At 39.0% G+C, this 13,758-nt stretch overlaps 1 protein-coding gene across 1 annotated transcript in view; it reads left to right on the forward strand.

Annotated features, from left to right (window-relative positions):
- Positions 1-3,204: 3,204 nt before the first annotated feature.
- Positions 3,205-13,758, forward strand: part of col7a1 (collagen, type VII, alpha 1) — a 66,523-nt gene continuing 55,969 nt past the window's right edge. Inside the window, exons 1-9 of the mRNA XM_063474161.1 lie at positions 3,205-3,332; positions 10,281-10,353; positions 10,466-10,646; positions 10,736-10,892; positions 10,991-11,084; positions 11,196-11,354; positions 11,445-11,602; positions 12,646-12,775; positions 13,086-13,205. Coding sequence (XP_063330231.1) covers positions 10,290-10,353; positions 10,466-10,646; positions 10,736-10,892; positions 10,991-11,084; positions 11,196-11,354; positions 11,445-11,602; positions 12,646-12,775; positions 13,086-13,205 — 1,063 coding nt within the window. The 5' untranslated portion in view covers positions 3,205-3,332; positions 10,281-10,289. The remainder of the gene's footprint in view (positions 3,333-10,280; positions 10,354-10,465; positions 10,647-10,735; positions 10,893-10,990; positions 11,085-11,195; positions 11,355-11,444; positions 11,603-12,645; positions 12,776-13,085; positions 13,206-13,758) is intronic.

Raw genomic sequence — 13,758 nt, forward strand, 5'->3', positions numbered from 1 at the left:
GAAAATAGTTGCACCACAGATTATCAAGGCTATTATGGAGTAACTGACTCTGAATATGACAGATACCGAGATGATGAACCTTTTTTAAAGTACCCAGTGCCAACTCAGTCCTCTGCAAACCATGTTCACACTTGCTGATAGCAAGTTGCTTGAAGAAACTCATTTTTAAAATATTACAAGCTGTAATCCCTGCCTCCTTGATCTTGTTTTAATCATATGGGGTTCATTATGTCCTATTATGTCTCCAGGCTGAACACTGCCATGAGAACTCCTGAACTCACTGCGTGCATGCCGGAGCTCTCATGACATCCCTCCACTGACACGTTCTCCTGGCCGCACATCTATGAAAATAGAACCAAGTAGACGGATGATTCTCTTAAGATATGATTCACGCTCTCTTTTCTTAAACTATTTTTAGGTTTTACTGAACAAGTAAGATGTTTTCCAGCAGAACCCAGTGTCACATTCACACAATTAAATTCTTGCAGCTGAAGTGAATGCATATATTTGAAATAATTACTATAATAACTGTCCACAGTTCCTGGCTACAGGAAAGAATGATCCAAAAAGCTGGGGACAGGGTAACTGTCTTACTCACTTCCGCCCTGACCAAAGGAATTCAGCAGGTCTTGGAATTGAATTCAAGCCATATGGGCCGTTTACTGTTGTATCTTGGTTATGATTATGATTGAAGGATACACATGAGACTAAATCAGGGAGGTGATGTGCAAAGTACAAACTTAGGCAATTTAAACCACAAGTCATCTTGTCTCAATCGTTCCCAACCAGCAGAGGTTAAAAAAGCATTGTCAGGAGAACATACATTCTGTACTGGAATGTGTTTTTATTAGTGCAGCATGGTTATGGTTTCAGTTTTGCTGGCTGGTTCAAAAGATCCAGAGCTGCACAACACATCTGCCTAGCACAGATTTCTGTCTGCCTTCCTGCTTGATTGTTTACACCAGAGTCTGCCTTTGGCTCTCATTTAAAGTGGAAAAAAAGAAACCTCTGAGGTTTAATTCAGTGGGAAATGTACCCTCTGAACAGAAGAGGAAGACAGCATGAAAAATCTAATCTGGGACTTTAATCACTTTAAATATCATAAAAACAGATAGAACTCACATCACCATATGACATATAAAGTGCAGCACTTCCATTTAAGAGTAGGAGTGTAATTTACCTGTAAATAGTGCATACAGTTAGAATAATCCAGTATGAATATAATAGGTATAGCTCAGATGTGCAGTCGTTGCTATGGCAACAATAACTAGCACGCTAGTAAAAGTTAACAATAGGAAGCTGCCCTGCAAAGAATGCCGAGCAGTCTAATTTGGTGTTGATGTGAGTTACAGAGGCTCAGAGTGGCTGGTAGGGTGATGACTTTTGGCAAGAAGTAACAGAACCAGGGAGTGTCTGTCAGCTCCCTGTAGAAGAGCATTCATTTTTACGAACAACAGTACATATATTATGAAGGATACTCTTTCATTACCATAAATCTTTTTCTTTGATTAAATTGGTAGGTTCTTGCTTCCAGTTTAAAGTGTTTCAAATGGCGTTAACTACAGTGTGAATTACATTTACAGCAAAAACTGCGGATATGTAAAAAAAAAAAAAAAAAAAAAAAAAGCAGTCCAAACCTTCGGTTGCTACCAAAGAAGCTATGCCTGTCATACATAATCTATAACCACACATGAAAACACTTTAAAAAAATGATAAGCTGTTGACAAATACTGCTGAAAACAGGGGCTGGATAAGCATGCTTTTAAAACCTCAAATGATAATGAGGCAATCCTGCCTCTCCATTTCTAATTAAAAATACTTTTCTGTGATTTGTATCTGCACTGAGGTTAAGTAGGAATGTTGATCCAATATCCCAGTGCATACTGATGAGCAGAGACTCTGCAGTTCTAACTCATACTGTTTCCTTGCTAATGACCAAAGGAGTATCCTGTCAAAGCAGAGGTTTTACCCCCTTTCTTAAACTGACCAAACTGAAGTTTGCTGCAGGGGACTAAACTGAGTCAAAGCCTTGCATTGAGAAGGTGAGGTATCAAACCCCAAATCCTATTTTGCTCAAATTTAGAAACTGGTACTTAATTTGCATGATGTTGACAGTTTATGCTTTTTCACACAAGGCAGTTGTTAAGCTAGTTGCACTTGCTGTCTTGTTTCACAAGATTTATCTGTAAATTTATATCGTGGGAATGTCATTATATCGCAGGTTTCTCTGACCTATAGGCATTTTTATTTTTTAAAATCTTATTTATTTTTGTAGTAAAGTAAGTATTTCTAGCCTAAAAATGAATAAAAGGGTTATAATAAGGTTTATAAGCACATAGGAATAATAAAATAAACATATGGTTTCTACTGTGCTATACATAATTTGTTATATTACTATGTGTCTGTAAGCAAATTTCATGAGGGTTTGCCTATCCAAGTTACTCCTGACATAATTACATGTTTATTTTTGGAGCCTTCTGGGAAACTCTTCTGCATTTCCTTTTAAGCAAAGCCTCATTTAAAATCTTTTAACTTTGTTTTCATAATAAACAAACTCCACAAATCCCCCGAAATAAAGTTGCAGCAGCCTGGTTAAAAAGCTGTTTAGCAGCTAGCCTTCTTACAAGTGAGCATCATTAGCACCACGTCAAGGTACAGGCATAGAAAGGCTGTTTTTTATTACAGTTTTTGTTTTGTTGAGGAGTTTTAATGTAGAGTCTGAGATCACTGGTTACACATTTTTCAGTTTAACTAAATATTTCATTAAGTACTAGTCATATATTGTTTTTTTTTGTTTGTTTGTTTTTTTGTGATATTACCACCGGTGCACATAACTTTTTCTACAGCTGGATAAAAATCATGTGACCAGAAGTTTTCCAGGTAGAAGTAACGAGATTACTTTTCACATGTAAACGGTTGCATGGGCTGCTTTTCAGTCAGCAACAGGGAGGGACGACAGTCAAAGAGAATGGGGTTTAAAAAAAAGGCAGCAGAAAGGGAGAGCTCAGGACTCCCCTTCAGGCATCCGAGCAAGTCTGGACTGTTCTGCTCCTGCTTGAGTTCAGCCCACGCTGAACAGCGCTGCCTCGGGATTCAGAAATAGCGTTCACATCTGACGGTCCTCCACCGGGATGCAGCAACAGGATCTGGGCGTTTGAGCTCCACTGGATTGCTTTTTACCTTTTTGAAGTTGTGACTTTGGACGCCGGGATTGTGATTCTCGTCTGTGTGGTCAAAATACTTCACGGAGATCCAGGGCTGGTGGATATGCCACAGGTGGAAAGGTGGGGAGCGGCAGGCTGCAGTCGGGTGCAAGGAGAAGAGATCCCCAGGTAAGATAAGTGGAAACTGTGGGAGCCCTTGTGCTTGGGTGCAGTTCGTGCACAGCTTGCATGCATTTCTACACTGAAGACTACAAATGGCAGTCTATATAAGAATGCTATGCATGTGTGCACTGCATTAACTTGCTCTGCACACCTTGCAGTCTGGTAAGCGGCAACTGTGCAAACGGGGAATTACCCAAACTGTTGCCAGTACACCGCCCCTTTAAGCCCATCGCTTTGCCGTCAGAAAAAAAATGCTTCAGTTGGCACAAGAACATCCAGAACATTCATCACCTAATTTTCACCCTTCTCATAATTACAAGTGTTTTTAAATGCTTGGCTTTTCTGTATTCTGTATGATAATGAGAATCAGGCACAGGAGTCTTAATAAATCGTAAGCACCACTGCCTTTTGAATGAAAGAAAATAATTTTGCTCTGACACAAAATCTGTCCATTAGTTGAACTAGATGTTCATAACATCTTGACCTCAGCTGAACTTTTATAACGAGAGGCCATTATTACAGCATGATGCTGCAAAAGAATCTCCCTCCTACGTTTCCTCCTCAGCCTTTTGTATCTTGATTGGTTTCAACTGTCTGTACTACTTCTGAGGACATCCTTTTCTTTGCTGTGGTTTGGCTCAGACAACAGCAAAGAAAAAAAATCCCCTGATGTATCTGAATTAAGGGAAAAAAAATGCCTGAAAATATTTATAAGGAGTGATTAGAGTCTTCCTCACAGCCTCACATGCACCCTGATACTTTCTCGCTCTCTCTCCTTTTAATTTGCTGCATTGCTGCAGCCATGCCTGGTTAACTTTTTTGGCGTGCCACTGTGGTAGTGGATGTCTCTGGACTCATCCCAAGTGTGTCATCCCAAGTAAGGCCTGCTGCTGCTAGTTACCGCGTGTGCTTAATGTGTGCATTGTCCAGCATTTTCTATTCAGGTTTTAGGAAGAGAAAGTTGCTTTAGGAGCGACGCTTTAAACAATTTTATGAACAATGGCCCATTTTTACTTGTGCTTAGGTTTCTCTTTCTCTGTGTTTATGTTGGATTAAACCAACTATAAGCCCTGTGAATTTGACTTGTCTCAGTCCATTAATGCTCTTGAATGAGACGGATAACTTCTCATTGAATGTTGTCATTTCTCTGATGCAGTCAGTCTGGCTTTTGATAATAGTAATACAAAGCTAGTGAAATGCTTAAATAGGAGGATACGACTGGAGCTTATTTTGAAACTTGTTACAACAAGGGGTCATGGATAATATTCAGAAGTTGCTGTTACAAGGTTTTTGTTTTGTTTGGTTAAAGAAACCATTATTGTTGGAAGTGGGAGATGATATATTTGACTCCAGGGGTCAAAGAAGTCTGCATTAGCCCTCCCTCTTTGTTTTAATTCCCTAATGGCCTCGGAGCACCGTTTGGCTGTAGTTGCCAAGATCAACTTTTGGGTACAAAGTACACAAGATCCTGATGTGAGCATTTTAGCTCGAGACTTTGAGTAATTTACTGTGATATTTCCACCCTATTTGATCCTTCCATCCCCTTGTTCACTTGTGTCGCTCTCTGTCCCCTAGGCTGATGTTATGCTGGCTCTTACACAATCCTGCACTCTGTCACAGCACAGTGGCCTGTGGCCCGCTGCCCCCCTGGGAGAATGGCATCTCTACTAAAAGCATAGCTTTTAGAAAGCATAGTCTAGCTCCTGTACAAACTTCCAACAGAAGCTTTAGGATGAGTATTAAACAATTTCCACAGGTTTAAATGTCTTTTACTTCCTCTGTTAGTGCTGTTATGCACACATTACTTTTTCTTTTTAAAAATGACTTCAAGTCAAGTCAAGTTGCTTTATTGTCGTTCTAACCATGTACAGTACACAGTGAAATGAGACATGTTTCTCCAAGACCATGGTGCCACATATAATATATAACAGACAATCAACACAGGACTATATAAAGTGCAATGTGCAAAAACTGCAAAAAACCCCAAAACAAAGACAGTGTAACACCAGATTTAGAAACACCAGATTTAGAAAGAAGAAGAAGCAGTCAGCTTCTGAGCTTTTGACCCTTTAACCCTCTTGACTGGTTTATTTGCCAAGTGGCTAGTCATGGGTGTGGTCATGCCCATAAGCCAGTTCATAATTTAAACATTCCAAGTGTGGAAGCCAGACTAGACACTTTGTTAATATAGACTTGATGAACATCTATCAAAAAAACATTCAGAAATAGGTCACCCCACAATTGGCTTGTAAATTGGCAGTAATTACTTGGAAGTATTTCTACCAGGACTTTATGTGAACAGATTTGTGCCTGAAAACAGAAAAGGGTTTGTGAGTGTATCGTGGGAATAGCAAAAAGAAGAAAAATCCATTGTTTGTAGTCCATTTAACATTTAGTGCAACTTTTAGTCATAAGATGGCGTGTTTGGTGACATCTTAAATCACATTACAAAGTGGTAAGTTAGCCACTGTACTTTAGAAAAGGCTGGGAATATAGACTATAGTCTCAAAACTTGGCTTACAAAACCAGCAATAAACAGAACTTCTATAGATTTCCTACAGTGAAAAATATAACATAAAAGGTAGGAGTTAACGGTACATAATTTAAATTTGTAGGTGTAAGAGCCTCAAAATAGATGCTTTGATTTTTGAAAAGGGAAAGAGGGGTTACATTTGGTACATATTAAGCTTCCTGTGTGTGATGTGTGATGTGTTTGGGACAAAAATAAACTCTTGCTTAAGGAAAAAACATTTATCAGTGATTATGAGCTTCTGGCCTCAAGCAGTGTTTGAACATTAGAAAAACTCAACGTTGTGTGTCTTAATGGTTATTATCTAACTTTAGATTCTTGAATATTTTTTTGTCTCTTTTCATTTTTAAAATAATTTCACTGAACAGTATTTAGCAGATCTGTGCAGAATGTGTGAAAGTAGTCAAGTGTTATTGTAGAAATGCATGAGTCCTGATGTATTTACAGTAGATAATTACAGCAGAATCTACTAGTGAGCTTTAGAGGTGGTGTTGGTAGGTATTAAGAAGGGATTTGTGGTTTCAGAGTTGCTGCAGTTAAACATGTGTGCACATCAGGAACCGTGAAATGCAAACTTTCCTCCAGAAGTACCTAGAAAAGTGCACATTTGAATCAAAACGAGGTTATAGATGTTAAAGAATAACCTTAAAGTTGATGCACTCTTTGTTGGACTTTACATAAACTGTAACTAGATTATTTGAAGTCTGAGCAAGCCTCTGCTGTGAAACTGGGTGTGGCAATCTGATGATAATAAAAGCTTTCTTTCAATGTGGAATTTTACCAGCTACCTCAGGTGCGGCTACAAGATCTTAAACTGCATTTAGTAAGAATACATGTATGTTATTTAACCAATCATATGACTAGTTTACATTCTGTCATAAATCAAAATGGCAGTTTGTGACCATCAGACCACAGAGTGTAAATTAAAGGTGGACATAGCCACTGTGGTGTCACCCATTGGTTGTGGACTCCCCAGGTTGAAGTCACATCAGGTCAAGTCACTTTTAATTATGCAGTGCATTTAAAACAGCAGTTTACCCCAAGTACTTTCTAAGTAAGGCAGACATAGACATATTAATATTCCAGATCTTGAAAAACTTGCATACCAAAAAAATAAATAAATAAATTTACCTAAACAAACAACATAATAAAAACTGAAAAGCAAAGCAAAAATCGAAGCTTCAACTTTAATGAAGCTTTGGCTGCCTCTAATGTTAATTGTGTTCACAGCCAGGAGTGACTATATTTGGATGAACCACCAATCAATCAAAGCAGCCACACCGATAAATTTAAGCTACTTTCTAAGGGGATAATTATGCGTAGACCTCTATTGTTCCAACCTTTTAAACATGGGTTTCAATTCTGTTTTTTGGGGCTTTTTAAAATAGCACTCTCTGTTGATTATGTGTCTTTTGGAGCTAGTCAAGAAGTTGTAGCCTTTAGTATTTTTCGGTTTAGGAGGTTACTGCTTGCTTCTGACAGATCAAGGCTTAGACTAATTTAAATTCCAATTATTAGAAAATAGTTGTATCCTAATGAATTTAAAAGGTAACACATTCTATTTATGGTAAGGGTTAAAATAAGAAGTAACTTTGATACTCAAAGTACTGCAAAAGTTTTCTGTTTATTGTGAGTCTTATCAAGTCTGGCAGCATGTGTCTTTCATGTGGGTTAGCTCTGACCAAAGCTCGTTGATAGTCAGTCTGGTTTTGGTCAGTGTTGCAACAAAATACCAAGCTATAAAAGTCTCCAAATGTCAGACGATGTTACTGTTCTTTACATTCATTTAGAGGCTCAGAAAATCACTTCAGTCTGATGCTGTCCTGCCACCAACATATGTAATTGGTTTGATCCACTTAAATGTTTTTTTTCATGTTTCCTTCATTGTATTGTGTGTTTACTTTAGCTACCATATCCCTACAGAGTAGATCTGATGTTTCTGTCTTTGGCTCAACATCTGTCAGCTATTTTCAGTAACTTTAATGCTGTGCCTGACTGCGTCAAAGATGAATCAAAGGTTTTCATGAAAATGAATACTCCACATCCAGAATGAATTTCTTCACCTAAAAAAAGCTGTCGCCAAAATCATATTGGAAATTTCTTATGAGCAAAACATGGTAACAGTGAGATACATTGTAGAGAATAGGAATGCTGCAAGACGGTCTGCAAGTGAATCAAGGATCTGTTGGATTTTTTCCAGAATGGTGCATATTGTCTGTAAGGATCTGACATCTGCGTTCCAGACATACAGTGGCCAAAGAGGAATATGGAGAAAAAATACGTTAAAGCTTCTTTATGGCCAAACTCCAACATGAGTTACACTAGTGAAGTTTAAGAGTGGATCTGAGGCTCGCTGTAAAAAATAGTCTTTTCTGACCACTATCCTTTGAGCAAAGATGCATGTGTTTGATGGTGTTTGATGCATGATCACATGTACAGAAGCATGTATGCTCTGAATATGCATGCTATGTGAAGTGTGTGTGGAGGGAAGAGAATGAGAAGGACAGCTGTTAAAAAAAAAAATTCAAACTCTTGTGTAAATTAGAAACATGAACAGGAAGTCTTGTTTGACACAGAATGAATGCAGACTTTCTTGCTGTGAGCTAAAAAGTTCTGGGTTCAAACGCTCCAGTTAGTTTGTGGCCTTTCTGCATGAAGTGTGCATGTTTTCGCTGTGTCTGGATGGGTATCCTCTGGTTACCCACGCTTCATCTTACAGTTCAAAGGCATGCATGATTCTAAATTGACTGTGGGTTTGAATGTGCCGTGGGTCGGTGATCTTTCCAGGGTATACCCTGCCTCCTACCCCATGACAGCTGGGAGAGGCTCCATCATTAGCAAGGATAAGTGGAAGCAAATGGATGGGTGGTTGCATTTTATTCTTTTAGGATCAACATGCACAGAGGTCCGTAGAGTGTATGTAAAAGATGGATAGCCTCTGGTAGGGGTCGGTGATATAACCTCAAAATGATATCACAATATTTAAAAGAAATTTGCAACAATAACTGCTTAACACTTTAACAATAACTAAAGGAGCCTGTGCAATATTGTCACATAATAAAATATATTAAATATTAATAATTTCCACCTGACATGTTGTATCTTAGATTGAACCTTTTAAGCAGCTATCTTAATGCTCTTTTATGTTAAAGCAACATCAGGCTTGACTTAAACATTGCTTTTCCTACTTTAATAAATAAAGTGCAACAAACTAAAACATATAAGAATATAAATTTACTGAATTGCTATCGTATGAGTAAAATTACAAATTGTCCAGGGTGGCTCAGCTCACTGTCTGCTGCTGTCATTTGAAGTAATGCTTGCTTCTCCTTTGCCTGCTCTCACTGTGAGTGCACCTACTCACCATACACACACACTGCATGCGGAGTGGAGCTAGCATGAGACAGGTAATAGTGAAACAATCCACCTAAGCTGTTTAGTCATGTCAACTCACTTGCCAACATATTAAGAAAAGCTGTCGATGTGAAATACGCCACTCTGTGTTGTCGATCTTTAGCTGTTCTCTCCCTTTGTGGTTGTTAGCTGTTTTACTGGAAACCGCTGCACTGCTGAATGCAAGAGGTGGACTCATAGAGATCAGTCTGTTGCTTTTTGGAGTCCATACCTAGTGAGAGACATGCAAGAATATGACAAGTAAAAAAATAAAAAAATATACCATGTAAATCTTGTTGTTTAAGGGTTGGTATTAGTTAACTGAGCTATATATAGTATTTACTTTTTTCAGATTTACAGGTTTTTGTGGGTTTTTCTCTGAGGTCATCATTCACTATAATATCAAGGACTTTTAAAACAACACTCAGTCATATATAAAAGGTTACTAGCTAAAAAAAAAATGCATGCACAATGCTTTCTTTCAGGGCTTCTTGTTCACGTAATGTGTTCATGTAGTGGTCTCTTCAGTGATGATGAATAACATTAATAGTCCATGAGGTAACATGGGGTGGTAGGTATTTGGACACTTTCTCACCAGGTGTGAGAGCTTCTTAGTGCAGTGCAAAACCTGGACTGCAGGACAGGCTGGTATAAGAAAAGAGACCTCACGTGTTTGTGTTACAGGAAAACATGTTCAAAGTAATGAGGCTAACAAGAAATAAAGGCTGTCAGGTAGGTCAGAACAGGTATAGGCAGGAACAATGACTAGAATCCTAAGAAAATGCAGACAAATTACTGGATTGAACTACCCACAAATTATGCTATGGAACAAATGACTAATGAAATCCAGCTGAACAAGAAAGTGGCAGTCAGCAGAAACCGGATTTTCAGTGTTGATGTTTACTATTAATAGATAGTGGTTAACAGAAATGAAGATGATATTAAAATATCTATATACAGTTTGTAATTTGTTCAGACTGTTTTTAGAGATGATATTAATAATAATATTACCTGTCCTTTGTGTGTCCCAGGTTGTGAAGATGTGGAGTTGGGTTTTCACTGTAACTGTCCTGCTGTGCTCTGTGAAACACGCTGAAGCTCAGGGTAAAATGCCTTTTGTTTGAATTAACTTCACTTTACCTTACTGTCACATCTACCCTGGCAGACATAATGTTTTGTGTTTCTGTTTCTAATTCTTGTCCTTTATGTCCATCAGACAGGTGTGATAATGTACAAGCTGCAGATATAGTTTTCCTGGTTGATGGCTCTTCCAGTATTGGCCGACCTAACTTCCTGCAGGTTAAGGGCTTTATGGCTGGAATTGTAAAGCCATTCGCCAGCTCCGTGGGCGAGTCAGGGATTCGGTTCGGTGTTGTACAGTACAGTGACACCTCGAGGTGACTGAGAATAATTAAAAAAAAACAAACCCTAAATAACACACGGCAGGTGCAGAATTGTATATTAATGCACATTTTTCCATCATCAGAGTCGAGTTCACCTTGACTGCCTACCTGAATGGCACTGAGCTTGTCAACGCTGTCCAGAATATAAACTATAAAGGTGGAAACACGCGCACTGGTGCCGGCCTTAAGTTTGCCTCTGATAACTTCTTCAACCCCGCCTCTGTTCGGGATGTTCCAAAGGTCTAAGGAGTAGCTATACCATTACGATTGATAAATTATTATCTATTCAATGTAGCAGTTCTAGCTAATTTTATCTATGGACCCTCTTTAACTTTCAGATCATGATCCTAATCACAGATGGGAAGTCACAGGACAATGTGAACGAGCCAGCACAGAAGCTGCGCAGTCAGGGAGTTCATGTTTTTGCAGTTGGTGTGTGTTTTATCTGCAGTATTTCCTCAGTTATTCTGAATAATCTGGAATTTTACCAGAGCTTCAGGTGAAGTGCTTTGTTTTCTTTGACAACTATTTTGTTTTTAACAGGCATAAAGAGTGCAGACAGGAATGAACTGGCTCAGATCTCGTCCCAACCCAGCAGTGATTTTACCTTCTTTGTTGGGGACTTCAAACTGCTGAACACGCTGCTTCCTCTTGTGAACTCTCAAGTTTGCTCGAAAGCAGGAGGCGATTATGCTAGCGATGGTATGCTTAACATTAGAATTCAAAGAAATTAAACTGTCACAATTATTGTAAAACTGCATGTGATTTTAACCGTGTCTCCTCTCTTCTTAGAGGCGTTTGTTGGTCCATCCAACCTGCAGTTCACAGGCCAGACGTCTGACTCTCTGAGGTTCCGATGGAGTCCTGCAGGGGGCCCTGTGAGTGCCTATGTGATCCAGCACGTGCCACTCACTGGCCTGGGTCAACCAGTCATAGCAGAAATGCGTCAGGTGAGTTCAGGGGTGTGACCAAATAATCAGATTGAAGTGCTTCCTTTATTATTTCCTTTAGTATAGGATACACCTTTACACACCACCTGATGATTCACAAGAAATGATCAACATAATTGACAAGTGGAGCAGATTGCATAAACGTTACATTTTAAGTTCATTTTTCATTTAATGCCATAAACTACTGATGTGTTTAGAATTTTGTAAAACACAGTGCTAAAAGCACAGCTTAAACATTTGAACATCATGCAGCTGTAATAAAATCTGCTTCTTATGAAGTGATTATAAAGTGTATTACCTATATCATAGTATGTTTAAGATTCACTATAAATTGATTTGCATTAGTTAATGTACATCTACAGCTGTATTGTATCATTCGTTTTTTAATCAGGTTAGCTGACAGTGAATTGGATGTGATTGATGGATTAAATTTTATGCTGGTCCCAAAAAGATTTATTAGAAAAAAGGAAGAAATGAGTTATACAGGATCTTCTCTTCAGCAGGAAAAAAATAATAAAAGAAGATTTGTGTCATTTAATAGTATATAATATATTTCTTTTTCTTTAAAATGTGCATTTTGTGGTTCATCTTCGAACTTTGTTGTTTTATTCTTTTGGCTGTCACCTGCCAAAAGAGTCTTCTAAGTCTCCTTCGCACGTTTCTTTCACCCCATGTCTTCTTCCACTGATGTCGAGGTAACGTGACCTCAGGTGTTGAAGGATTTTAGAGAATGAGCAAAGGTACATTTATGTGACCTACACTGAAACGGTTAATTGCAGTTTTATGAGCCAGACTCAATCCTGCTTTGCTCAAGAAGCATGTGTGTTCAGGCTGAGTATAAACATGTCTAATGGGTGGATCTTCTTCAAGGAAAAGGAAAAATTAAAGTGTGGCAGAGCAAAGCATTACATTCCCTTCTGCGTATCCTGGCATGATGGTGATGATAGAAGGATGCCAGAGCTCAGCTATTTTTTTTATTTTTCAGTCATACACGTGTTTTAGGAGTGTCAGTTTACAAAGATCACCCCTGTCCCAACCTGCAGGATAGTGTCACTGCCAATCAGAGGACCTACACTGCACGAGGTTTAAGGTCAGGAACAGACTACCTGGTGACTGTCATCGCCCAGTACCCCAACAGTGTGGGAGACTCTGTTTCTGCCAAGCAAAGGACCAGTGAGTACAAAGTGAACGACTCAACAGAGACACAAGAGACTGACAAAACACTTATGAATGTCAGAGTATCCTTGGGCAAGATACTGAACCCCAGTTGTCTCTGATTCATCCATTAATCAAAGTGTGAGCATTTGAATGTTGGTTTAAGCTTGGCTAGGAATTGGAAAAAGCACTTTTATGAATGTGAGTGTCAATACGTGAATTAAGTTTGTAATAAGAAAATGCTTTGAGTTCTCAGATTGAGTAGACAAGCGCTAGATAAGTATCGGTCCATTTGCAATATGAAATAACCCATTTTCTCTTCACATAGGGTCATTGCCAGGTGTCTCCAGTCTGCGCTTGGTCCAAGCAGGTTTCTTTTCTCTCACTCTGGGCTGGAATCAACCTTCAACTCCTGTCCAGGGCTACAGAATCACCTATGGACCACGAGGTCAGGCACACACGTATTTTTTCTGTTTCCTGCCTGTTTTGGTAAACCGTTCTTTTCCTATAATGTCAGAATAGCCCTGCCACGATGCTAACCTTGGCAGAATTATGAAAAAAAAGGAAAAGAAGTCAACACTAGTCAGTAACTGTTACTTTTTATGGCGTCCAGGGGCCATGCAAAGGGTGTGTAGCAGTATGGGTTCAGTGTGATCAACATTAGCTTCTGTAAACTAACTTCCCTCAGGCACTGGCTGTCAGCTGGGATGTTTATAGCCTTATAATTACCTAAAATATCAAATACATTTTATCATCGCTGATCATGAAGCTAGGCAGACTGAGAAAACTTTTGCTTATGTCATGGACTGTGAGTAATTTTGTCCTCACATTTATAGCACCGGGGTGTGTCAGGAGGTCTGGGTGGGTGCTTAGGTTGTGATTCAGGAGAGAAAAGTGGGCCCCGAGGGCTCATATAAGCTGTTTCTCTCACCACATGCTGTGCCAGTATCAGTTCTTCACTGGAAGAATGCCACGCTAAGCTCCCCTGTTGATCGGTTACA

The sequence above is a fragment of the Pelmatolapia mariae genome, linkage group LG5, assembly GCF_036321145.2.
Source record: "Pelmatolapia mariae isolate MD_Pm_ZW linkage group LG5, Pm_UMD_F_2, whole genome shotgun sequence".
NCBI classification, from domain to species: domain Eukaryota; kingdom Metazoa; phylum Chordata; class Actinopteri; order Cichliformes; family Cichlidae; genus Pelmatolapia; species Pelmatolapia mariae.